At 46.3% G+C, this 26269-nt stretch overlaps 1 protein-coding gene across 3 annotated transcripts in view; it reads right to left on the reverse strand.

Moving 5' to 3' along the window:
• Positions 1 to 14606: 14606 nt before the first annotated feature.
• Dennd5b (DENN domain containing 5B) overlaps positions 14607 to 26269 on the reverse strand; it is a 187217-nt gene continuing 175554 nt past the window's right edge. For all 3 annotated transcript variants that reach the window (XM_004855049.4, XM_087199946.1, XM_004855048.4), the window contains 6 exons: positions 25491 to 25609; positions 24356 to 24543; positions 22208 to 22290; positions 21935 to 22061; positions 20806 to 20980; positions 14607 to 19348 (listed from right to left, as the gene is read on the reverse strand). In XM_004855049.4, the coding sequence (XP_004855106.1) occupies positions 19165 to 19348; positions 20806 to 20980; positions 21935 to 22061; positions 22208 to 22290; positions 24356 to 24543; positions 25491 to 25609 (876 nt within the window). In that variant the 3' untranslated portion in view covers positions 14607 to 19164. The remainder of the gene's footprint in view (positions 19349 to 20805; positions 20981 to 21934; positions 22062 to 22207; positions 22291 to 24355; positions 24544 to 25490; positions 25610 to 26269) is intronic.

Consider the following 26269-nt stretch of genomic DNA (forward strand, 5'->3'; position numbering starts at 1 on the left):
ACATGGTAGGATCTTAATATCTGAGAAATATTTGAGGTGGTAGGTGCGACGCCTAGGAGCTTATGCTTAGCACCTGAAGTGCCGGGGACCTAGAGAGCTCTGCATCGGAATTCCAGGAGATGCAGACTCGAGAATCAGAAGCACCCAGGTGCCAATTCTCGGACTTTACTGCGTCCACGAGCTTTGCTGTGTCCACGAGCCCCGGATAATGGTGCACACCTGTCATCCCAGCACACTGGGTGGCTGAGGCGGAAGGATCACAGGTTTGAGCCTCGCCTGTGCAAGTTAGCAACATAGTGAGACCTTGTCTCAAAGTAGAAAATAAAAAAGGTCTGGAGATGTGGCCTAGGGTGAAAGCCCTGGGTTCTATCCACAGTACAGTACAGCAAAAATAAATAACAACGACAACAAAAAATACAATACTATGGCCTGGGAGTTTTCTGGAGTTTCTGCCCTGCCACAGGGGTGAGAGGAGCAGCAGAGCACTGGGTGTGAGCTCCTAGGCCGCTCAGAGTGAAGACCACAGAGCTGGGAGGGACACGAGAACAGGAATTGCAAGCTTTACTGCGAACTTTAGGACTTAAAATTGCCATTTTCAAATTTCTTTTCAAAATAAAATGTACCCAAGGACTCAGGAGGTTAAGGCAGGAGGATAGAGGCCAGCCTGGGCTACACAGCAAGACCCTGTTTCAAAAAACAAAATAGGGCCCAGGGTGAAGCATGAGGCCCAGGGTTTGATCCCCAGAACTGCAAAAAACAAAAACCAAGCCCCAGACCTATAAAATTTAGTTTCTCAAGGGTGAAGCAGAGAATATGGAATTTTTTATTTTTAAATCTTCAGGTGATTTTGAGGTGTGACAGGTTTTGGGATCACTCTAAGAACTACTGGTTCCTATTTGGCTTGAGATCTTTTAAAAGAAATAAAGTGACAAAACCATTTTTAAAAAGAAAACCTCATAGATTGCTTAACTATTAGCTGATTGTTAAATTTAAGATTTTAATAGGAAATTTAAAGCAGTCAAGAAAATGAGCTCCCACAAAGTTGGAAAAACTATAAAATGCATCCTGTACATTTATTATCAGGAAAATGCTGATGATTCTAATTAGGACTATAAACCTAACCTTGAGCAAATGAGAACTAGACTGGTAAATAACACGGCGGTAAACATCTGTAAATCAGTCCCCGGAGCCTCGGGGCCTCAGAGCTGGCTGAGGTGCAGGAGAGGGATGTCCAGGTCCCCAGGCTGCCGCCCTCCGACCACAAGGCCACCTTCCCAGGGTGGTGCTACTGCGCACCCCTTTCCTCACCCCGTTCTCTGACCCTGGCAGCCAGTTGTCAACAGCCCCTTTCAGGTCCTGGGTTCCAGGCCTGTCACCTGCCCCTAACCCCAGCCCTCACCTTCCAGTGCGTCTCAGCGAACCCATGGGCTTCACCCTCCTGCCTGCTCCCTGCAAACTCTCGGGGCCAAGGCCGGTTCTTGGAAATGCCCCTTTGGGTTCTCCACACCTCCACTTTTCCATGGCTGACTGATGTGCAGGCCCAAAAGCTACACTTACGGAATTTCATCTGTGTTGTAAGATTTGCTCCCTACCAGGTAGTACAGACAAACACAGGGAAGGGGCTGAGCTGCCTACTCCAGCAAGCCCATAGAGCCCAGCCAGTGCGGTGGTTTTGCTGGTTTCTTGTTCCCACAGGCTTTCTCTGGACTCCTTAGAGCATCTCTGCAAAAGTAGTCCACTCTAAATCTGATTAGTCCCCAAAGAGATACAAATAAAACAAGCTAGCATTTTTATTCTATTAAAAGCACAAAGACAGCTGGGCTTGGTTGCACATACAGGAGGAATTTAATGCCCAGTATGCTAGATGTCAGATATACCAAGTTCCTGTCCCCAGAAATCGAAGAATGAACTCCGAAGAACAAAGAAGGCTAAGAGTAGGAAAGGTTTATTGGGGAACAGGAGAGACAGGAGGGGTCCTGTGTGGGTTGCCACCAAGGCCCTTTGTCAGGTGAATTAATACAGCAAAGTCACAATGTGGGTCAAGCTATAATCAACTCAGGATTACAAGTATAGGTGCTTAGCTAATATTAATCCAGTAGGGAAGCAGGACATGTAGCAGGGGGTCATGGAAAGAACAAAGGCATTTTTGGGAAGGGATAGGTCTGGATGCTCTGGTCACCCACCTGAGTGACTGATGCCTATCTGGACTTCCTGGACCAGGTGGTGCTAATTACAGTATAATTCCAAGTTACTGCTTATGCCTTAGGAAGGTGTGTGGGCCTGGTCACTCCATCTTCATCTTGAGGCCTGGTCTTCTTCAGATGCACCTCCAGCCACAATTCTGATATCTTTATTCTTTTAGCTGACCTCCGTGAGAGCCCAGTCCCTCTCTGACTGTATATTAATTTCCATTTAACTTAGCTGTCTATAATAATCCCAGCACTCTGGGAGGCTGAGGCAGAAGGATCCCAAGTTCTAGTCCTACTTGGGGAAATTAGGGAGAGTCTATCTTTTTTTTTTTTTTTAAAAGGGCTAGAAATGTAGCTCAATGGGAAGGCCCTGGGTTCATTTCCCAGTGCACCCCCCTGCCCAAGAGTGCAAAAGAAAAATTTAAATTATGCCTGATAATAATACCCAGCTTGGGCTAGCTTTCTGGGAAGGTGACTCATTTTTGCACTGTGGGAAGGTTGTGAATCAAGAGCCTTAAACATGTGCACAACTCTCCCCAGTAACCCTTGTGCAGGAAACGGCTTAAGTGAGTGATCGGGAGAGGCCAAGGATAGGCACGGCTTGTCACGAAGAGCCAGAAAGTCCCCTGTGGGCTGGACTCTGGACCCTCCTCCTCTCTCTGACCCAGTGGGTAGCACCCTGGAGCGGGAGTGCTTAGTAAGTACCCAGCCAGCACTGGGTGCTGAGCTGGAGAGACAGAGGACCAGGGTCCAGCCCCTGCACAATGTGCTGGGAAATCCATGATGGCGGGTTGGGACCTATAGCACCCACTGTTTCTGGGGGGGGGGCGGTGACAGGTGCACTTTCCCACCTCGCTCCTGCCTTAGCAGTTAGCACTCTCAGGACTCCTCTCCTCCCAGGGCCTCTGCCTCGCTTCTGAGCTTGGTGGAAAGAGACATCCAGAGTCCTGGCCTGTCTCTGACCAGCAGAGTGGAGCGGGCTGGAGCCCCAGGATTTGGGCTGTGAGAACCTGTGTGGGTGGAGAGGCTGCACCCCAGGTGAGGGGAGGGAGACTGTGCAGCCTGCAGGACGTGCAGGACAGGCAAGGACGTTCTGGACGCTGGGAGTGAGTGTGGACACAGGCCCACGGCTGGGGGAGGAGGAGTCCACAGGCCAGGGGAGCTCCCCACACTCTGCACTTCTTTCCCCTTAGCTGGCCTCAGACCCACAGCCAGCCTTTCCTTCAAGGGGCTACTTCAGACCAGGGTGAGAACATTTACTTGTGATCCTGCTGTGGGCTGCAACTCGGCTGTCATGGGGAGCCCCTCCCTGTCCATGGCCCCACCTCTCCTGCCCGGCAGGGAGCCCAGCTCTGTCCTGTGGGGGTTTGGGCTCTGGCCCTTGAGGGAGAGACTCACTCTGGGAAGTCCCTGTGCCGTCCATTTGACTCAGGAGTCTGAAAAGGCAGTTTATGCAGGGCAGTGGAGTGCACCTGTGTCCTAGCTTGCTTGGAATCTGAGGCAGGAGGCTCACATCTCCAGCTGGAGACCAGTGTGGGCACATGGTGAGACCCTGTCTCAAGTAGGTAAACAGAATAGGAGCAGGGTTCTCTGAGCTCCCTGATTGTACACAAAGGTGCATTTTCCTGGGGAAGGTGTTTAGAGTTTTCTCGCCTCAAAGGGACTCAAAGCCATGCAGGCTGAAGCCTGCGAGGGCATGGACAGAGCAGGCCCCTGCATGGCGCAGCATTGTTGGAATGAACATTGATGAGGGTCCATTCTTTCTCACCACAGCTCTGAGATAAACAAGACCATTACTGCAGCTCTGGACCCTCCCTCACTGATTTCTGACCCAAACTGGGTTCTTTCTCGCAGAACCAGTGAGGAGATGGAGCAGACTGAACGGTGGGGACTGTCTCCTTGGCCGGAAGCAGAGGTAGAGACCAGCGTCTCCACTCATGGGCGAGGCCGGAAGACGGGAAAGGAAGAGGGAGGGTGGCTGATGGATAGGCACTTAAGAGTCACTCTTCTGCTCCTTCGTGGCTCTTTCTGGCTGTCCGCCCAGCAGCTGTCACTGCCGTGGTGCCAGGTGTCACTCCGAACCAGGGACTAGCAGAGGCAGAGGTGGTCTGCGGGAATGCTGTACTGATCATCGTCATCGTCTGAGGCAGGGGCTGGTTCTGTAGCCCAGGCTGGCCCCAGACCCCCGGTGCTCGCCCAGGCCTCACAGCCACCTTGGATCCACCCAGTCCTCAGAGACAAACCGGACCAGAGCAGGGCAGAAACTCAGTGGGCCAGACCTCAAGGCAGGCACTGTTCCAGAGCTGAGAAAATATTCCCAAAGCCCCCCCCAGAGGCACTGACGTCCCCTGGAAGACAACAGTAACTACGAAAGGAAGCAGAGGGAGGGACTGAGCTTGGCCTCCACCTCCCCTGTGGGCCAGAGCTTGAAGCCCAGCACAAGCAGCCTGCAGTGAAGCTGAGGGTGAGGGTGGGGGACTGAAATAAACACTAAAAATTCCCAAGCAGCAAAACACTAGAAATTAAAAGGAAAAAGAAAATACTTATATCATATGATTGCAGACATAGAATTAATAGCTTAAAACATTTTAATTCGGGCAGAGTGGTGCACACCTGTAATCCCAGGACTCTGGGAGGTTGATCCTCAAAATTGGAGGATCCCAATTTTGAGTCCTGTTTGGGCAATTTAGTAAGATCCTATCTCAGAATGAAAAATAAAAAGAGGCTGGGGATGTGGCTCAGTGCAAAGGCCCTGGGTTCAATCCTCAGTACTGAAAAAAAATTTTTTTCTTGAATTATAAAACACAAGCGGGCTGGGGATTTAGCTTAGTGGTTCCACTGCCTGCCTCAAAAGCGCAAAGTCCCAAGTTTGATCCCTGGTACCAAAAAAAAAAACAAACCCAAAACACAAGCATATATATTAAAAATGAAGGGATGGCAGAGAGAGATCACACAGGTAGTTCAGAGGAGGAGACGGTGTTTGGGGATGTGGCGTGCGAGCTTCTGGGCTTGCTGCAGTGGTCTGTACATCATTTCCCACAGAAGAGACCCACGGTGCAGCCGGGTGTCGGGGGGAGCAAGGTGCTGCGCACAGTGAGGAGAGCAGGAGGGTGGCCTCACGCCTGTGCTCTCACTGCTCCGAGGGACCTGGAGGCCAGCTGCAAAGGACGGAGGGGTCTCTCCTGCTGCACAGCTGCACCCCACCTTCCTCAGGGGTGCAGGTTTTTATGGGGGAAGAGGGAGCCACACAAGGAGACCATGGACAAGGGCACCTTGCGCTCTCATCCTCCTGCCCTTCCTGCCTCTTCCTCCTGGGCCCAAGGGTACACCTAGTTCCTCCAGCCTGGAGGCTTCTGCCTGTCATCCCCACATTCTGTGGGTCAGAGGCAGGATTGCAAATCCCAGCCCAGCCTGGGCAACTTAGCAAGACCCTGTCTCGAAATAAAACAAAGGGCTAGAGATGCAGCTCAGTGTGCGAAGGCTCTGGGTTCAGTCCCCAGTACCACACACACAACCACAGATGTACACACGTACACACACATTCACAGAGACACAGATGCACACAGACACAGAGACACTTGGACACACATACACCCACATACCCCGCCCTCCACGGGCTGCTTGCCTTGCAGGTGTCACCTTCCAGTCTGTTCCTCACAGCTAAGAGAGGCAGAACGGGGGGGCCTTTGCTGTCCCCATGGGGAAGCTGGAGGAGCAGCCTACCCTGGGAAGAAGGCTCCTGACTTTCAGAGATCCATCTCCCCCTCAGTGACACAGAGACCACAAGCTTGGCGGACCTGCAGAAGCAGCAGTGTTTGGTCTCTGAAGGGCACCTGGCTGCAACTCCTAACTGACCTGTGGTGTCCCAGGGCAGCTGGGTCCGTCCATGGCCACCTGCCCTGCCTTCCCGTTCATGGAGACTGGACAGTGCTCCACTGCTGCCTTCTTGTTTGCGTTTTTGGTTTTTGAGTTTTAGTTTTTTTGAGACAAGGTCTCCCTGTGTAGTCCAAGCTGGGCTTGAACTCATAGTGATCTTTCTGTCTCAGCCTGCTGAATGCTGGAATGAGTGGTGTGTGCCTGCTCCCGGCTCTGCAGTGTCCACATGCGTTTGGACAAACCAGTCACGGGTCTGGGAAGCACACAGAATGGGGCGGAAGGGGCTGCCTGGTCAGTAAGCTAGGGCTTTCCTTTTCATCTTAGTTACAAAGTATGTGTTCTCTGTATGCGTGTGTGGTACCGGGGATTGAACCCTGAGTTTTGCACCCCCCCCACCCTTTTGACACAGAGTCTTCCTGTCACTGAGTTGCCCAGGCTGGGCTTGAATTTGTGATCCTCCTGCCTCAGCCTCCCACAGTGCTGGGATTATAGGCCTGCACCAGCACGCTTCGTTGTATTCTCAACTTTTCCATTAGGTTTAAAAAACATATTGTGGGGCCAGGGACTTAGCTCAGTGGTGCTGCACCTGCCTCGCAAGCACAAGGTCCTGAGTTCGATCCCCGGAACCAACCCCCCCCAAAACCAAAGACAAACAAAAAAACCCCTGTGCTTTAATTGATGTTTCATAAATTGCACATATTTAAAGCATATAATTTATTAAGGTTTTTTTCATCATATATCAATAGCTCATTTTGTTTTGTAGCTGAGCAGCATCTCTTTGTATGGATTTCCCAGTCTGTTTACCCACACATCTGTTGTGCTTCCTGAGTTGACTACAGTGTTTTTGGTTATTACAAATAAAACTGATGAATGTTCATGTGTAAATATTTGTAGGGACAGATGCTCTTATTTCTCTGGCAATTACTTAGAAGTAGAAAGGCGAGATCATTGACTTTTACAGAAACCTGCCAAGACCTTCTGACCTTGGAAGGACTGCCTCTCTGTTTCTCAGGTGGCTGGCCCCTAGTCCCGAGGGACTGTGCCACCATTGGAGGTGTGTGGTGGCACTTTGGTTTTGGTTTTCTTTTCCAAAATGGTCAGTAATTTCGAGTATCTTTTCTGAGTGCTTTTCCCTTTTTGAAAGTTGTTTACCTAAGATAGCTGACAAGCATCGCGCTGCCTTTAGTAATTCAAACAGCGGCCCAGTTTTTTTCTGCCAGACAGTAGAAGCCTAAAAACAGAATCAGCTTGCTGTTTTCCTTCTTCCCCCCTTTCCTGAGGTCAGAACTTGACTTTCAGGAACCCAGAGCTGATTCCAGCTGACTCTTCTGCGCTGATGGCTGGGCAGATGTCAGAGTTAATGCATCAGTCATCTTGGGAGCGCACTGGCAGGTGTCCATTGTGGTGTCCTTGCATGCTGCTCAGGGACAGAGGGTGCTGGGGAGGTGGCGTTCTTGGCCCCGTGCAGCATGTCAGTCTCTGTGTCCTTGGAGATGCTCGAGCTCTTGGCACTTGCAGTGGAGTTAAGAGAAAAAGTGGGCTGTCCTATCCTACAGGAGATGTTGGACCTGAATCAATCAAAGACAATGGCTCCTGCATCATCTCACAGCCAGAGCACAGAACTCAAGGCCAGTGCCCCAGCCACCCCCTAAGCAGGGAGCTCTCCGCCCAGGTCTTCATGCCCTGCATTTCTCCCAGCCCCAACCAGTGGGACGTCTTCTGGCTGCCATGAGGTCACCACCTCACTTTCCATCTGTGTCATGACAGAGGAGTGAGTGATACCAGTCCTGGCCAGAGGAGGATTTTTCTGTCTTCAGGTACCTTATCTCTGCTCTGTCACACAGAGCCAAGATACTGTTCTATATTCTCGAGCCAGTCTCTGCTCCCTCTCAGGTATATTTTGCTGCCGCTGCCATTTTTATAGACTTGGTAGTGTTCTGGGTGTTTTTGATTGACTTTAGTCACCTGGTAATATCTTTCAAAGTTGCCATATTTTGCTGGGCCTGGTAGCGCATCATCCCAGGACTTGGAAGGCTGAGGCAGGAAGATCACTGAGTCCAAGGCCAGCCTGAATTACATAACAAGACCCTGTCTCAAAAATCAAAACCAAGACCAAAACAAAAGCAAAACAAAACAAAATCAAAGTTGCTGTATTTTGGGCTTGGCAAGGCCCAGGCCAACAGCCCTGTGACATTCGCCCAAGAGAACGTGGTGGAGCCTTGCAGAAGTGTGAGTGCTTTTGATGTCCTTGTATCTTCTTGGGTTAAGGGTACATCAGGATATCTGCCCTTTCTTGTTGGGCCATTGATCTTTCTATTGCATTCTGAGAGTTCTTTATATACTATGGATATGGATATGTGATTTGGTAGTGTCTCCTACCAGGCTGTAACTTATCTTTTTGTTCTCCTAAATATCTTTCAAAAACACACATTTGGGCAAAGTCCATGCCATCCAGGGCCTAGCAGATTCTTCTCTCTTCAAAGTGAGGCCTCTGCTGTGAACCTGATCTGCTAGATTCTTGGTTGGACTTAGAAGCACCAAGCTTGACCCCTGCCATGCTCACGGTGTTTGTATTTTCCCCAAATTCATATCATTCAGTAAATTTCTTTCTTTTCCATATATCAATAGTTCATTCCTTTTTTTCTTTTTGTATTAAATTCTTTTAGTGGTACGTTGTAGGTATACAACACAATTACATTTCTCATTGGGAATTGTCCCTTTACATAATGCATCTTGGTTCTTATTTTTTCCCCATTCCTAGCCCTCCCTTCACGCCCTCCACCCTTCCCTATTTACAAAGACTTTATTTCCGTTTTTTCCATTTCTCATCATTTTTTCCTTTCCCTTCTTTCCTTTCCCCTGTGCCTCCCACTACCCCTACCCCTTTCCTTTTGTATCCAAGCAGTATGGCACTCTAGGGATTTACCAGAACAAGACTGAATCCCTCGTGAAAGGCAAGAGAGATTGTTTCCCCTTTCCTGGGGCACTAGCCTCCTCAGACATCAGCAATCATAACCTTGGACTTCCTTGTCTTCCAGAATGGTGAGAAATACAGTGGACCCTTGACTTACAAACTCAATTCGCTCTCAAGGGCTGGTTGTAACTCAAGTCAGTCTGTTGAAGGCTCAGGCTCCTCTACATGGCCTTCAAAGTCTCTCTCTTGTAACAGGTAGATTTCAGTGTCCTTAAGAGAGACATTGGCCCAGGACTTCTCAGTTAACCCCACACAGGAAAGGATGTTGTAAAGTTCCTTCCAGTACTTTTTTTTTTTTTTACCAGGGATCGATCTTGGGACCTTCCGCTTTCGAGGCAGGCAGCGGCACCATTGAGCTAAATCCCCAGCCCCCATTCCAGAACTCTTTAAGGGTTAAATCTTTCTCTGAGACCATCTGGAAGCACAAACGGCCGGCATTTGGGTCATAACTCAAGATTTTGGTCATACGTTAAAACTAAAATTCCTGAAGTAACCCAAGTTGTTTGTATGTTAGGCTGGTTGTAACTTGAGAGTCAACTGTAATGTCTGTTTCTAAACCACCTGCTTTGTTTTTTTATTCATTCATTTTGGTGTGATGCAGGAATGGGACCCAGGGCCTCACGAGTGCTAAGCACACACTCTGCCACTGAACTCCACCCCGTCCAATGTCAGCCCTCAGACAGCCCAAATGACCATGGCCACCTTCCTCGATTTGTGTTCACTGGAGCCCAACTGTTGGAGCAGCAGTGTGTGTCTCGTATCTGGTACTAATCAATCCAGATGTCAGCTGGGATGGAAGGAGTAACTCAGAACCTGGGACATGCTGGAATCCATACAGATTCTACCTGGGAAGGGAAATTAGAGCAAAGTGAAGGAGGGCCAGGAGTTTCCAATGAGACATTTATTACAAAGCTGCTTACAGGGCTGGGTATGTAGTTCATTATCCTTGGGGTCCTGGGTTTGTTCCTCAGTTCTGCCAAACAAACCAACTCTGCTCAGAAGGAAAGTTTTGCGGAAGCAACTTACACAATTTTCCATTTAACCGGAGAATGTTTCCTCTCTAAACACAAGAACTTATGTTGATGTATTATCCCGTGTTTTCTTTTACAAGTTTTGTATTTTAGGATTTATACTTCTGTTTATAATCCATGCTGAATTACTTTTGGTATATGATGGGAAGTGTGTATCAAGTTGACTTCTTTTGTATATGGCTGCTCCATACCATGCACAGAGACCTTTTTTTTCATTTAATTGCCCTTGCAACTTCATTGAGACAATTGGCCATATATACACAGGTCTACCACTGTAGTCTGGTGTAATTTGTGTAGTTTTGCCTCATTTTCTCCACACTGCCTTTATTACTACAACTTCGTTATTAGTCTTAGAATCAGGTAGTGTTAAGTCTTTCACATTTTTCCTCTTCATCAGTTATTTTGGCTCTTCTAGATCTTCTGAATTTTTTTTTTCTGGTACCGGGAATTGAACCCAGGACCTTGCACTTGCCAGGCAGGCATGGTGCGGGGCCGCTGAGCCACATCCTTGACCCTAAATTTCAATGTAAGTTTTAGAATCAGTTTATTAAATTCTACAAAAAAACCCATAATAAACATTGCTGAGGGCCAGAGGGATGGTAGATGGTTATTAGAACTTTATCACATCAGTGTCACCAGGGCTGGTATACAACCCAGACTGCTAGTTTGCCTCAAAAACAGAAAAGAAAAAGACTTCTGAGATTCTGATGGAATTCTACAGACAAGTCTGCAGAGAAATGATGTCATAGTACATCCCTGGCCCTATTTTTATTTTTTATTATTTAAAAATTTTTTATTTTTAGGGCTGGGGATTTAGCTCAGTAGTGCTGCCGCCTGCCTCGAAAGCACAAGGTCCTGAGTTCGATCCCCAGTACCAAAAAAAAAATTATTATTTTAATTTTCCATAGCAGTATCTAATTTATTTATTTATTTATTTATTTATTTATGTTTTTTTGGTACTGGGGATTGAACTTAGGTCCTTGCGCTTGAGCAGCAGGCAGCAAAACTACTGAGGTAAATCTCTGGTCCTCTATTTTTTAAAAATTATTTTTATTAGTATCTGTTTGCAATACATGATTACTTTTTGTTGTTGTTGTTTCTTTGAGACAGGATCTAGTTATGTAGTTCAGGCTGGACTTGAACTCATTATGTTGCCTAGACTGGTCTCAACCTTGAAGTGATCCTCTTGCCTCGGACTTCCTGGTAATGGGATTATATTCATTGTGGGAAGTCGGTACATACACATCTTAATTCCTTTTTCATTCCCTTCCCTTCCCTCCCTCCATCTCTTGGTACCCTTCCCTTTTACAAAAGATCTATTTCCCATTATCTTTTATTTTGGGTTTCCCATATAAATCATGAGATTTAAGCTTGTGTATCTGATTTATTTCATTTTAGAGTCTCAATATGCATCCTTTTTCCTAAAGTGACTCAAGTTTACCCTTCTTTACAGCAGAGGAGTACTCCATTGTGTATAAACGGCACATTTTCTTTGTTATTTCATCTCTTGATGGGACATATAGGCTGCTTCCAAGATTTAGTTATTATGAACTGTGCTGCTACAAACACGGGTATGCGTGGAACACTGTAATATGATGTCTTTAACTCTTTTGGGAAGATACCTAGAAGGGGAATAGCTGGGTCGAATGGAATTTGTTTTTAGTTTTTTGAGGAATCTCCACACTGATTTCCATACTGGTTGTAACTAGTTTACATTCCCACCAGCAGTGTAGAAAGAGTTCCCTAGAATTCAGATATCAGAGTTGTAAACCCCTGGACATCTGACCTGTCTTTAAAGAGCTACTGAAAAATGAGGTCATTAGGGTGGGTGCTAATCAAATATGACTATGAGATGAAATGGTGACACAGGCACACCCAGAGGAGAGCTGTGGGACAACGGTACTGATACAGGGGAAAAGATGTAACTCCCAAACCTACTAGGTATCTGAAACGCAAGTTTGTGTTCTCTAAAATCGAAGAATAAATTCTAGGAACAACAGAGGTTAAGAGTAGGAAAAATTTATTGGGAGAAAGAAAGCTTCTGCCTGAGAGACAGAAAGGGGACTGGAAAGTGGGTTGCCTGCCCACCCCATGGTTCAAAGATGTTTTATACAGCAAAGCCATGTGGTGAGGCGGGTACAAAGTGGGACAAAACTGTAAGACCCAATGGAAACTTACAAGGTGGGCATAAGATGGGACAAAACCATGACCAACCAATAAGATTACAAATACAGTCACCCAGGTAATACTGATTAAATGGGGGTCAAATGGGGAATCAAGTCACATAGCAAGTGTACAAGGATTTTCAGTAAGGGTGGGTCAGGGATAGTTCCTGGAGAGGCTGGGTTAATACCTTGGCTCCCCCAGGTGATTGATAACTGTTTAGAATATCAATCACTGCTAATTTCTCTTTTACAATGCTGGCCTTCAGTGAATGTGTCTTCACTCTCCTCCATTTTGGCTTCTTGTGGGCTGGCCCTGTCTAATTAACTTACCTACCTGCAATAGTACCGAGAGATGGGCATTGCCATGTCCAGGAGAGAGATCTTAGGAGAGATCACACTGCCAATATCTTGATGTCAGAGTCTTCAAAACTGGAAAAAAAAGTCCTGATGCTTAAGCAAGGCAGTCTGTAGTATGTTATCATGGCAACTGTAGGACCTGAGATACACAGTGGTCCCTTGGTTCATGAATGCTTTTGGCTGTGATCAATTTGCTTCGCAAACAGAAGCATCTGTAAAATTTTTTGTTTGCAAACTCTGCATTAGTGATGAACATGACTGTAGCCATATTTTCCACACCAACATAAACTGGCCACACAGAATCGTGGAGTGAATTGAGTTTGTGAACTGAGGTACTACTGTTCTTTTACATCAGTCTTAAGAGTTTGAGAAGTTTTTACTATTTTCTCTTCAAGTTTTGGTAGGCTTTTCCCAGTGAATTTATCTGGGCCTGGAGCTTTCTTTCTGACAGAGCTAACTACAAATTCAATTTCTTTAGATACAGGAGATTTAGGTTATCTTTTTTTTAAGTGAGCCTTGGTAGTTCATGACTTCAAGAATTGTATCCATTCATGTAAGTTGCAGAATTATTCTGCCAAAAGATTGTTCATAATATTCCATATAATCCTTTCAATATATGCAGGATCTGCAGTTGTTATCTTTTCATTCCTCATATTGGTCATTTTTGGCTTGTCTTTGCTTTCAGTCAGTCTGGGTAGAGGCTTATCAATTTCATTGATTTATGCTCTGTCATTTTGTGTCTTCTACTTTATTAAGAAGGAAGCTAACATAGCTTCTTTCTGTGCTAACATCCCTTTCTGTTTTAGATATGGCCTACAAATGATGACATGCTTTGCTTTCATTCAGCTCATGACTGATTGATTGGTACTGGGGATTGAATCCAGGGTCTTTACACTGAGCTACATCTCCAGCTCTTCTAAAAATTTTTTTTTTTGGTACTGGCAATTGAACTCGGGTCCTTGCGCTTGCGCAGCAGGTGGGAGAACAACTGAGCTAGATCCCTGGCCTTTCTAAAAATTTTTTGAGACAAGGCCTTGTTAAGTTACTGGGCTTGGCTTGAACTTTTGGTTCTCTTGCCTCTGCTTCCCAAAGTGCTGGGATTATAGGAGTCTGCTATCACGCCTGGCTCAAAATCAAGTCCTTGTTGCCTGGTGAGCAATGACAGACCTAGACCCTGTGGAAAGCAATTCCCTTTGCCAGCTGGCACGATGCTACCTCCCTGTATCAGGAGGCTGCACTGGAGGAGAGCGCTCTTCCAGTTCTGGTGTGTTCCCTTCTGCAGAGCCCCAAAGCTGTGCCTCTCCACCATGGACCTCCTCCGAGAGTTACTGGGGCAGCACTTCTTGAACAGCTTCTCTGGTGCCCCTTGCAGTGGTTTGTCAGCAAATTCTGTGGCAGGTCACCCCATGGATGATAGCTGAGCACTGTGTCTGTCTCAGTACCCTCTGCCACCCAGTGGGCAGTGCTGTGACCGCTCATGAAATCTTGGGCAACCTAGGCTGGGAGTTCTTTCAGGTTGTCCTGCCTCAGCCCTTGGCTTAGTGGCTGTTCCCTGTATATGCTACTCTTACGCCCTCTGGAGTTCTTTTCATTACTTGGTAGCAAATCCTCCATCATTCCATTTTTTTGTTATTATTTGTGATAGTTAATCTTATGAGTCAAACTGACTGGGCCAGGATACCCAGATATTTGGTCAAACATTATTCTGAATACTATGGTGTTTTGGGGGAATGAGATTAACATTTGAATTAGATTTACTGTGAGCAAAGCAGATTACTCTTTAGGATGTGTATGAGTCTTGGTCAATCAGGTGAAAGCCTTAATGTAATTCGAAGTACTGCTTTTTCTGTGTGGTGTAACTAAGATTCAGTTTCTTCCCATCTGGATAACCAGTTGCCCAACACTTTTTAAACTAAATAATGGTTTTGATCTCTGCGTTTTTTTTTGTTTTTTTTTTTTAAGTCGTCTGCCCTGTGAAACACTTGGTAAAAATTCTCCAATAATAAAACAAAAGAAAGTATCAACCCCACAATTTTATTTGTAAAGAACAAAGCATGAAAAGTCATATTTAAATGTACTCCAAAACCTGAAAAACCCACGTTGGTTTGTCTGATATGTTAAAGTGCTTAATATCACAATACTCTTTAAATTCTGTATTATGTTCAGATGAGGAAAAAAAAAATCCAGTTCTGATACACTTTGTTAACAATACAATGGAAAAATATAATTTAAATGCAGAAATGCTAATTTAAAGACACAGGCTACATTTATACATGGTTCAAGTGTAACACAGAGGACTTTTTCTGCTTCACACCCTCATTTGATTGACAACAGAACTCCTTACTGTACTTCTCTACTGTCAACAAGATGTGATGTGTAGAATTAAGATAGGGTCCAACACACAAGCACACTCAGTTAACTGGACCAAGTGTTATTCCCTCCTAATAACCTGAGGATATACTGGATTGCTTCAAGCAGGAGAAACTTTACTTGACGAGTTGTTTTCATGCTGGTATCAATATCTCAATGTTATGGTGTTTTGGTGGTGCTGGGGATTGAACTGGGGCCTTGTGCATGCTAAGTATGTGCTCTACAACTGAGCTACAGCCCCAGCCCTCCTTGGACTCCTTCAATTACAATGCAATAGCAACCTCTTCAAAAACTTGGAATTCAGTTTAACAGATTTATAAGTGTATCTGAATAGGAATAAAGGAACTAGTAGTTTGCTATCCTTCCTGTCTATGTACACTGAATGATAATGGTACATACTTATGTGAGAGCCAGGCAGCCGATGTAGGGATAGGATTCACTTCATGGATGTAGAGAAGAGCTCCAGACTCATTCTCAATCAATGAGGGTGTGTTAATACTGAGATGTAAATACTACAGATCTGATTGTCCCTTCAACATGGTGAAAAGGATAGGCTAGTTTCTGTAAACCTCACAGAAAATACTCACAGTTTTCTAAATGAAAAAAATCTACTGAAAAGTCATTTCTTAGTCGAAGAAGGTATTTCATTATGAAGAGCTATATTCTCAATGCTGTCAAATAAATACATCCCAGGCTGGGGATTTAGCTCAGTGGTTCCACTGCCTGTCTTGCAAGCGTGAGGTCCCGAGTTTGATTCCGGTACCAAAAAAAAACATCCCTGGGGATCTGAGGTCCTTGTCTATAGCCTCATGTTTCAAAATATCCTAGGGTGTCAAAATATACCACACATAGGCTATTCTGCATAGTCTCAGCCTCTTTTTCACTTACAGTTACATACAATAGTGCTTTATTGCCAAAAAAGGAAATACGAGCAATTCAGTATTTCCCCTACATCATTCACATAGTGACAGAAATTCATTAAAACAATTTTTAAAAAGCCATGTTAAAAGAAACACCACAGGACTACAAAAGGTATAAAATGTGTGAAATATTTAAAATAAAATTTAGAGGGAAATCCAAGCCTTTGCACATTTTGATTTCTTGTATCAAACTCTCATTACCAATGAGACAAAGGGCAGGAGGCTGGCTTTGCTCTTGGGAGCCTACTTCTCCCACTCAAGAGCTGCGTGCTAACACTGCCTGCCCCTCCCAGATCCTGGACACAGGGTTTCACACAATGCCCAAATTGGGTAACACCACTGTGTCAGAAAGGGTGGGAATGTAGGTTTCGGAACATATAAAAAGCACATAGAATGCATTTTTGAGGAGATAACTTTTTGGCCATGTATTTATTTACAGTAGCATACCTCAGTCCATGAACACTTCTGTTTGTAAACAAAAGCGTTTGACAAAATTTTGCTTGTTCCCAAACTCTGCACTGGATGACAACATGACTACGGCCATCTTCCCCAAAACTGTAAAAAAATTAAGTTCATAAACCGAGGCACAGCTGTATTTACTTTTGCAGGGGTGCAACCCAGGGCATGCTAGGTAAGTGCTCTGTCACTGAGCTATACTCTCAGCCCAGCAATTCCACTTTAAAACAATTTTTCCTCAAGCTATTATGATGTGAAAATACTATTTATGGTCCCAGGCATTAACTTTTAATTTATTTGGAAGTGGGAGGAGGGACAAAGACAGCATTGGCTATTTACTGAGATGTAATTCTAAAGCAATATACTGATTTTAAAAATTAATGTAGCAGGGGGCAGGGGGCCGGGGATGTAGCTCAGTGGTTTCGCCACCTGCTGCGCAAGCGCAAGGACCCGAGTTTGATCCCCGGTACCGAAAAAAAAAAAAAAAAAATTAACATAGCAGAGAGGATTCCTCTAAGTGCATATGGTCCATCAAAAAGTCAGCTTGAGCGGTGATGGGCATTTATTCAAGAGTTCTGCTACTCGCTTACTCAAAATATTTTGGTATTGGGTCAGAGACAGTTATAAGCCACAGGAAAATTAAATTATAATCACACGCAGGGACCCCAAACCCAGTTACAGCATTCTTTTTTATGCATCTAACTTGGATCTTAAGGACTTTATGTTATTTCCAATATTAAATTTATTCTGAAAGGCTGATTTACTACCACTGGAATTATCCAAAAGAATGAGCTGTCACCCATGGGGCCCCCATGCAACTTTGCTCCCAGTTTTTACAACAGATGTAACTTCTGATGAATTATCAGTCCTTATAAATGAATATAAAGGGAATATTATTTTCTGTCTGTATAGGTGGATACATAAAAATCAAAGGACAAAAAGACTACAGAATGCCTTGTAGGTTGGTGTCCTGCAGCCTGGTATAACAAGCAGCACCATGGCCAGCAGGGGTAGGGCCAGCACTGAGTCTCAGTCCTCAGGCACCATGCTTCCATCTGTACAGGGGGGAAAGTGGGGAAGGTGGCAAGGGTGACACTGCATTGGACCACCTGTGGTTTCTGTTGCTGAGTCTGCCTTTGAACTCTGATCCTCTGGGCTCACCCAAGTAGCCTGGACGGTGATCACCAAACACAGCCAGGGCCCAAGGGAAGCAGGCTCTGGATGCCTCCTACGGCAGACTTCCGGGCCCTAGGGCAGCTGTACCACTTCGGCATGTACTGCTTTCAGTCACTCAGGTCACCAAACCTTCTGTGCTCCTCCCCTGGTCTCAACTCAGCGCTTGGCAGCCCTCTCCTCCCAGCACCAGGTCAGAAGTTGCCCGTCACAGGGGATGTGCCAGGGTTCCTGGCACTTGTTTACTCCCTTCCTCCGGGAACTGAGGGAAATAATGGTGCTGGTGAAGCCCAGGGCCTTCCTGTCCTACAGGGTCCTGTGAGGCCCTGGCTTCACTTTTTCAGCCACACAGGGGATAAAAGCTGAGCTCTGCTGAGACAGTTTTGCTAACACCGTGCCACTGTCTCATTAGTTCCAGGACCTGCCTGAAGACAAGTTAAGGGAACCAGCTAACACTAGATTCACTTAGCTTCTTAATAAACTACCAAACTGGTCCGGTGTGTGGAGCAGGCCTGGATTTCAGCAGTCTAGGAGGCTGAGGCAGGAAGATGGCAAGCTTGAGCCCAGTCTGGGCAATTTAGTGAGACCCTCTCAAAAGACCAAAACCAAGACCAAACCAAACCATCAAATTGGAAAGCTACCTGCAACTTTTGGTCTTTCAAAACGGTTGCCTCCTGGTTCATTTGCATTCAGGCAGTTCCTGCGGCAGTGGCCTTTACTGTCTCTGGCTGTTGTTTCACATTATACCCCTTTTCACAGAGGGACACAAAGCTTGCCCTGAGACACCCGCAAGGGTTCATTCTTCCCCTCTCCTTCTGTTATTTGCATTATAATGGTCAACAGATACTTTCACAAAACATTCCAGGCCACACAGAGCCAAGGCCTTCTCCAGGTTCCCTTTCTGGAGGGGGACGGGCAGGCCAAGGGGCTCCTGTGACCCCCAGGGTACGGGCTCCACAGAGCACAGATGCCAGGTGAAGACACCAGAAGCCAGAAGGGAGCTGCTAACACTCTGAAAACCTCCCCCAGTCCCTCCAGTAACAGAAGCAAAAATGCCAAGAATGGAGTGAGTCTATCTTGGCCCTGTTCTCTCTGCAGTGCAGCCAAACTCCTGGGGTTTGGTATTTAAAATACTTTCTATCTTTTCCTTATGCCAAATGAAAAACTGTGGCAAAGACTAGAAGAGTGAGTCCTAGTTGAAAGGTACCGAATGTTTATGACTTAAGCTGAGGACGGCTACACCACTGGTACACTGGGTACCAGGAGGCTGTGCCGGGAGGAGGCCACTGTGACCCTGGGGACAGCTGCCTGGCACCTACGTGAGCAGGATTACTGGCTTCTTCCCGACTAGCACCACTCCCCTACCTCTAACGCTGTCAAACTATGGATTTAAGTCACAGGAATATTCAATCTATGAAAAGTATCTTATTAGGGTAACAGAATTTCTTACAGAAGATAGCATATTTACACACATCTAACACATGAAAATACTCTATTTTATACTAAATTCCAGGTTCAAATGAACTACATTAGGGCGATCCGCCCTGGCTGCGAGTGAGGACCGTCACACTGGGCCCATAGGGCTGCCTGAGGACTCACACTGCCCAGACAAATCCACTGAGGGCCTGGCACAGGCAGGCCGCCCAGCCCTCCTCACACATCCACGCCTTTGATGAGTGAGCCCTCCAGGGCGATGCTGAAGTCCTGGATGGTCTGCAGGACCCGGATAAGCGAGTTGACAGTCATGCGGTCTCGCAGCAGTGCGCTCTCCTCGTACATGCGGGTGATGGCGGGGCACTCAGCCAGCAGTGGGATCCACTGTGGGAGCAGGTGGTCCCTGCGGAGCAGACAGAGCTGGCTTGAGCACATGCACAGCTGCGGTCCCCTGGGCGGGTATGGCTGGCCATGCACATCCACTGTAAGTGGAAACCTGAGACAAGTCGGTCAGTCACTGGTAAAGAGAGAGTGCTGAGAGTGCTGGGCGAGCAGCACACCCCACCAGACTCTGAGAGGGTCTCAGAGAGGCCAGGACCTTACATAAACTCTCGAGAATGTGGGTACAGCTCAGCTGCAGGGCGCTTGCTTATTAGTATACCTGAAGCCCTGGCATGGGCTTTCCCAGCATGGAAAAAAGAGAAAAGAAAAGAAAATTCTGATCTTACCACCTTTACAAGAGGTAGAAGCCAGGTGTGGTGGTACACACCTGTGATCCCAGCACTCTGGAGGGCTGAGACAGGAGGATTGCAACTTAGTGAGACCTGGTGTCAAAATAAAAAAAGGGCTGAAGACGTAACCCAGTGCAAAAGCTGTGGCTTTACTCCCCTGTATGGAACGGGGTATGGAGGGCTGGGGTATGGCTCAGCATTAAGAGTTTGTGAGGGTCAGGGTTTGATCTCCAGCAACACAAATACAGTGGTACCTCAGTTCATGAACTTCATTCATTCCACAATTCTGGAAAAGATGGCCATGTTTGTGTTCCTATGGGAAAGATGGCTACAGTCGTGTTTGTCACCTAGCTCAGAGTTCGTGTATGGAAGCAAAATTTTGCTGAATGCTTCTCTTTGTGAAGCAAATTGTTTGCAAACAAATGTGTTCGTGAACCAAAGTACTACTGTACATAAACTATAATAAAAAATAAAGGGGTAGGAAATAGTCTGAAAGACAAGATGGCATTTATACAAGGGCCCCATCATGTTATTAAATCTAAAGTGATATGGCAGTGAGAATCCACTGCACAAGGTCTCCACAGTACACGTACATGTGTGCCAGCACATGTGCCCAATCAGCTCTACCTAGTATCCACCTACCTTTGGAGACTCCAGTGGGGACTCTCCAGTCTCCAGTGGGGATGGGAGTAGATCCTGGCTTTTGCTTTCTCACTGTGTCTTGGGAGAGTCTGCTAACCTAGCTACACCTCGTCTATTGTCTGGCTGCCCAGGCTGGGCTAAAACTCGAAGTCCTCTGACCTCTGGCTCTCAGTGCTGGAATCCCAGGCATGCGCCCTGCAGCTGAGCTATACCCACATTCTAGAGAGTTTATGTAGGTCCTGGCCCCTCTGATGTACTTTCAGAGTCTGGTGGGGTGTCCTGCTAGCCTAGCACTCTTTGCTCTCTTTGCCAGGAAATGGGATGCTACATGTAGTGGTAGTCGTGAAGTGACAGGAGGGTGCCAGAAAACAGTAGTTTTGTAATAAAAGTTGGAATGAAAGGAAGACAAGGGCAAGCTTTGTTATAATCTTTTCTGACTGGTGCTTAACAAGTATCAAAGGAGGAAAGTAAAAAATTGGCTTTATACCGTGTTCCAAGACAAACTAAAATCTGGAATTTGCCATCCTTCCCAATGTTCCTGGGTGCTGTATTGATAGCATTCACATAGTGGCAGAAGGTTTTGTAGGATGATTTCTGAATAAGGACTTCGTCTTCACTGTCTAGAATCTGTTCGGTGGTTTCAAAATAAGCAACTGCTTTCTCTGGGGGAGGAAAACAGAATCACATCACAATACACGCCAGCACTTCCTTCACAAGAAGCCCCAGCATCTAGTTTATCCTGCAAACACTAGTGAGCCCTCAGGGCAGCCAGTCCTGACATCAAACTCACAACTCCATCACTGGTTTAGAGTGAGTTCTCTGGTCCAGGTCCATGCTGGAACAATATGCTGCCAGGAATTCTTTTCCAATCAAGGCTTAATTCCAGAAGGCTGGAAGGTTTACTGCTATTTTTTTTGCTGTTGTCACTGAGGACTGAACCCAGGGACTTTACACCGAGCTACATGCACAGCCCACAGCACCTCCCTGCTTCTAAACTTTGACACAGGGTAAGTTGCAAGTTGTCCAGATTGGGCTAAAACTTGTAATCCTCCTGCCTCAGCCTCCCAGAGTGCGGGGATTACAGTTGTGCACCACCACATTTGGCTCTAATGTACCATACAAATTACATATTCGTTTGTTTTTTTCTTTTGGTACCGGGGATTGAACTCGGGTCCTTGTGCTTGAGAGGGAGGTGGCAGAACCACTGAACTAAATTCCCGGCCCCATATTTGCTAAGATTTTGTGAACTACTGGTTCTCCCACCCCACAAAGTATAAGTCTGCCAACTATATGTGTTTCTGCTACATCTAAAGATCTAAAGTGGTGTCTGGAATGCTGTATGCAATATAAACATCTGTTGAATGAATGCAAAGCAAAGATAGTGTGGATCTGATGTTTATTCATTTATTTATTTAGTTTGCAGTACTGGGGATCAAACTCAGGACCTTTTGCTTTTGAGGCAGGCATGGTGCCACTGAGCTAAATCCCCTGCCCTTGATGTTTATTTTTAAAGCCTCTCCCCTCATCACTAGCCTGTTTTCTCCAGGTTCCTGGGCCCTGTGTTCTCTGAGAAGCCCTTCAAGGGCCTGGTGGCAGTACATGTCCGCCCAACTCACCCACGAAGTCCCAAATGAAGACGTTTTTATGAAAGATGCGGGCCGACTTGAAGCCATGGTGGAAAACTTGCTCGAGGGCTGCAACCAGGCCATTTTCTCCGCAGAGCAGCAGGGTGAGGCTCCCCCTCTGTGAAGTGTAATACACTGTGCAAAGGGAAGGCCTTGGGCTCCTCACTAAGGCACACCCTAGAGCAACCCCACTCAGGGGACCCAAGGGCAGCTCCAAGGGGCCTGCAGTTTGCTCTGAGGTCCTCAGCTCTACAACCCCAATACCTCTTTCTCAGGCTTGTGAAAATGCTTCACGATGTTGTTCACGGCTTCTCCGATCCCCTCCTGGATCTGTCCAGCATTAGGCCCTATAAAATAAGGAGCAGTGGCTGTGCTGTCCCACGGGAAACACACCCTGCCCAGGAGGTGTCAGTCGAGTCTCTGAGGAGCCCCTCCCAGGGCAGGATGGCTCTCCGGCCGCAGCCAGAGTCCTGCAGCCACAAACAGGGAAGGGAAAATGGGCAAGAGTGGGTGCTGTCACAGCTCCGGAGCAAAGATGCCCCTACCCTACTCACAGCCCAAGTGTTGGGCAGAGGCCAAGGCTGGAGGTTGGTGCGCCAGCCTGGAGGGTGCTGCTTTCCAGGGAGGGGTCCTTCCTCCCCAGCCAGCCTGCTGGTGCCTGCTTCCACTCGCTCATTGAGGCTGCACCAAGAATGGTTAAAAAACATGAAGTAGTACAGATTCCATCCAGGGTCACAAGTGGAAAAAAGAGAAAAATTATTATTTATTTTACATTTTTTTTTTGCAGTAGAGTACTGGGGTTCACACAGGTAAATTCTCCAGTGCTGAGTTACAGTCCCTAGCCATTTTAAAATTTTTATTTTGAAAAAGCATCTCACTAAACTGTCCAGGCTGGCCTCAAACTTTGAATCCTCCTGCCTGAGCTTCCTAAGTAGCTGGGATCACAGGCATGTACCACCATTACCAGCTACAATGATGTATTTTGGTGTTTCCTGGTAGTGGTAAACTATTACATCTGATTTACTTAGCATAGCATAAAGGAAAAAAGTATATGTGGTACTGTCTGGGAATCTCTGAATTCAACTGCTGGAGAATTTCTTTGATAAACAGTCCCTTAGGTAAAATAGAAGTAAATTATTTCTACACCACGGCATAAAAACTGTTAAAATGCAAATGTCTTATGACTGAATATTGATACTATAGCCCCTTCGGTGCCTAGTAGGTTCTTTACCCAGCAGCTTTGTCTTTCTCTTCTCTTTTCAATATTAAGTTTATTTTGAAAACTTACAGATATTACTCATTTAAGAACTACCCATTTAACAACTGTTCAGACTTATGACCTGCGTTTGGGCTCATGACACAAGAATGTGATCAGCACTGCGACTTATGGTGGGTGCTTCTACAGTACTGCACTGTCATTTCTGTGACTGTACTGTACAGTTCAGTACAGTAGTTTTATGTTCTGTTATACATTACAGTACTGCATGTAAGAGTTATGCAAACAAGAGCCAGGTCATCATGTTGGAGTTTCCTTTGACCATTTCTTTATACTGAATATTGTACACACTTAGCAACCAATTCACTTAATGACCTGGTCCAGGGAACTGAACTTGGTTGCTAAATGAGGAATGTATTTGTTCCAAAAACTCTTTCAATTATCTCCCAGCACATGCTGTGAGAAAACACCCAGTTAGGCATCTCTGATTCTTGGGTTAAAATTTTCTGCTTATTGAGCAAGGAAAGAAAACTGTATCAAAAATGGGGGGATAATGGTCTCTCAAAAACAGCCCCACTTCCCTGAAACTGGACTAACTCAGAATATGCAATAATCTGAATGGTTAGTGGTGAAGTCTAATTTTAATGAATTAAAAAAATTGTTTGGATCTTGGGATAAAATCCAGGGTTCTGTGCATGATAAACACATGCTCTACCACTGAGCTACAGATACTTCTCCCTCATGCCCCCTTTTAAAATTTCTTTCCTTCCTTCCTTTCCGAACTGGGGACTGAACCCAGGACCTTCACACTATGCTACATCCCTAGATCTTTTTGTATTTTATTTTATTTCTTTTCTTTCTTTTTATTTTTTTTTGGTACTGGGGATCAAACTCGGGACCTTGCGCTTACGAGGCAGGTGGCGGCACCACTGAGCTAAATCCCTGGGCCTTTCTGTATTTTATTCTGAGACAGCGTCTCACTATGTCATCAAGTTGCCCTGGCTGAGCTCGAACTTGCTGGCCTCCTGCTTCAGCCTCCCTAGTAGCTGGGATCACGGGTGTGTGCCACCATGCCTGGCATTCTTCTGTTTCCGTCCCCTCACTACACTCACAAACACAGCTGTGTTCTGTGAACTGACCATATGAAGCCTGCAGTGTGTGAGCTGACCTGGGAAACAGGAAAAGCAGCTACTCACTGGCAGTCTTCCCAGTCAGTGAGGTGATGCTCAGCCTCCGGGCCATGGTGGGTGACTTCTGCTGGGGCGGGGTCCGACACTGCTTCCCAAGGTCCTCCTCCACTGCCGGTGCCATCAGTTCCCCAATGAGAATCCTCTCCAGGCTCCCATCGTCCACACCTTTCCCCAGCCAGCGCCCACATGGGAACCTGGCAGGGAGGAGAGCAAATGCCTCTGTCACAGTTACTCTGCACTGGCTTTAGTCAGTGGGTTAGAAAGGCCACCCATACACATACACATACACACACAAAACAGACAAAAAAGAAATGCCAATCCTTCACTTTCACTCCTGTGAACTGCTTATTTAACAATGAACACTTCAAATAATGTATTTTTAAAATAGTCTATTATTAAAACTCTGGCTAGTTGTAGAAAGAATATTTTCAAAGTAGAAATTAAGGTGGGAGTTAAGGCATAGGAGAAGAGAGGAGGCTGTCCCTGTAGGGCAGTGTTCAGTGTAACCAATACATCTTTTACTCTTAGCAAAAGTATTTGAAGTTGGGTGCCATGAGGGATGCCTGTAATCCCAGCACTCTAGGAGGCTGAGGTAGGAGGGCCGCAAATTTGAACCCAGCATGGGCAACTTAGAGAGACACTGCCTCAAAATAGATTTAAAAAGGCTGGGGATGAAACTCAGTGTGAAGGCCCTAGGTTCAATTCCTAGCAGTGAAAAAGGAATATTTTAAGCTTTAATTTCCCATAGTTATAGCAACCTTTTTCAACACTTGTGGACCAAGCATTAGTCGCAAATACATTTTGATGTTTTGGTGGTGGTATTGGGGATTGAAGCTAGGGCCTTCTTCACTCTGAGCAACATCCCAGTCCTTTTTAAATTTTAAGACAGGGTCTTGCTAAGTTTCCAAGTTGCCCAGGCTGGGTTCGAACTCGATTCTCCTGTTTTGGCCTCCTGGAGTGGTGAGATTACAGGCACATATTGGCATGCCTGGCTTTTTTAGAAAGTATTTTTGGAGACTATTTACATTATATAAACAAAACAAAAATCCAAAGAGACTAAACTAAATTCAGAAGCCAGTGGAAAAACTTTAGAAAGAAATCCTTATCAAAGAACTCTGGGCTCCTGAGGCCACCTACTCACCTGTATGTGTGTCCTGTGATCTCATTTCTGACCATGACGCAGTCCACTAGCCACTTGGTTAGCAGCCCTGAGTTGTCATGCCCGATCTGGACAGTGGTGAGCTTCCCCAGGTTCTGGCACTGTGGGCAGGAGCACAGGTTACTCAGCACCAGACCCACCCACCTTCTCAGCTTTCCTGGGCACTTCCCTTCTCCCTGCAACTATAGAGATGCGCTGAGCCACACACCAGGGAAACAGACCCCTGAGTTCCTGGCTTTCGGGGAGTCCTCATACAAGGGGACAGGAGACTTACAACATGGATTGCAAAAGGAGGGGCTGGGCTGAAAGATGAGTGAGAGCTAGAGCATCACCAGGGAAGGACAGTGTTGGTGTCTGGGCACCCAGAGCCCTTACCAAGACGGTGGCTGTGTGAGCCTTGAAGGATGGGAAGGATGTCCAGAGGTGTAAGAGGGCACTGTCTAGATAGGCTCACAGAGGTCAGCAAAACCCTGACACTAACTAAAAATCATCAACGCAGCCCAGTGTGGTGATACACGCCTGTACTTCCAGGGATCAGGGCCGGAGGCAGGAGGATCGCTGTGCATTCAAGGCCAGCCAGGGCTACATTGTGAGTTCAAGGCCAGGCTGAACTGTACAGCAAGACCTTGCCTTAAAAAAAAAAAAAAATCACCAACATTAAAGTTTTTCTGTTTTTTCCTTGGTACTGGGGATCAAACTCAGGACCTTGCACTTGCCACGTACACACAGTGCCACTGAGCTATATCCCTGGTCCTAGTTTT

The sequence above is a fragment of the Heterocephalus glaber genome, unplaced genomic scaffold, assembly GCF_053883595.1.
Source record: "Heterocephalus glaber isolate CG9 unplaced genomic scaffold, H.glaber_assembly_v1.0 deba00001733, whole genome shotgun sequence".
In the NCBI taxonomy this organism is placed as follows: domain Eukaryota; kingdom Metazoa; phylum Chordata; class Mammalia; order Rodentia; family Bathyergidae; genus Heterocephalus; species Heterocephalus glaber.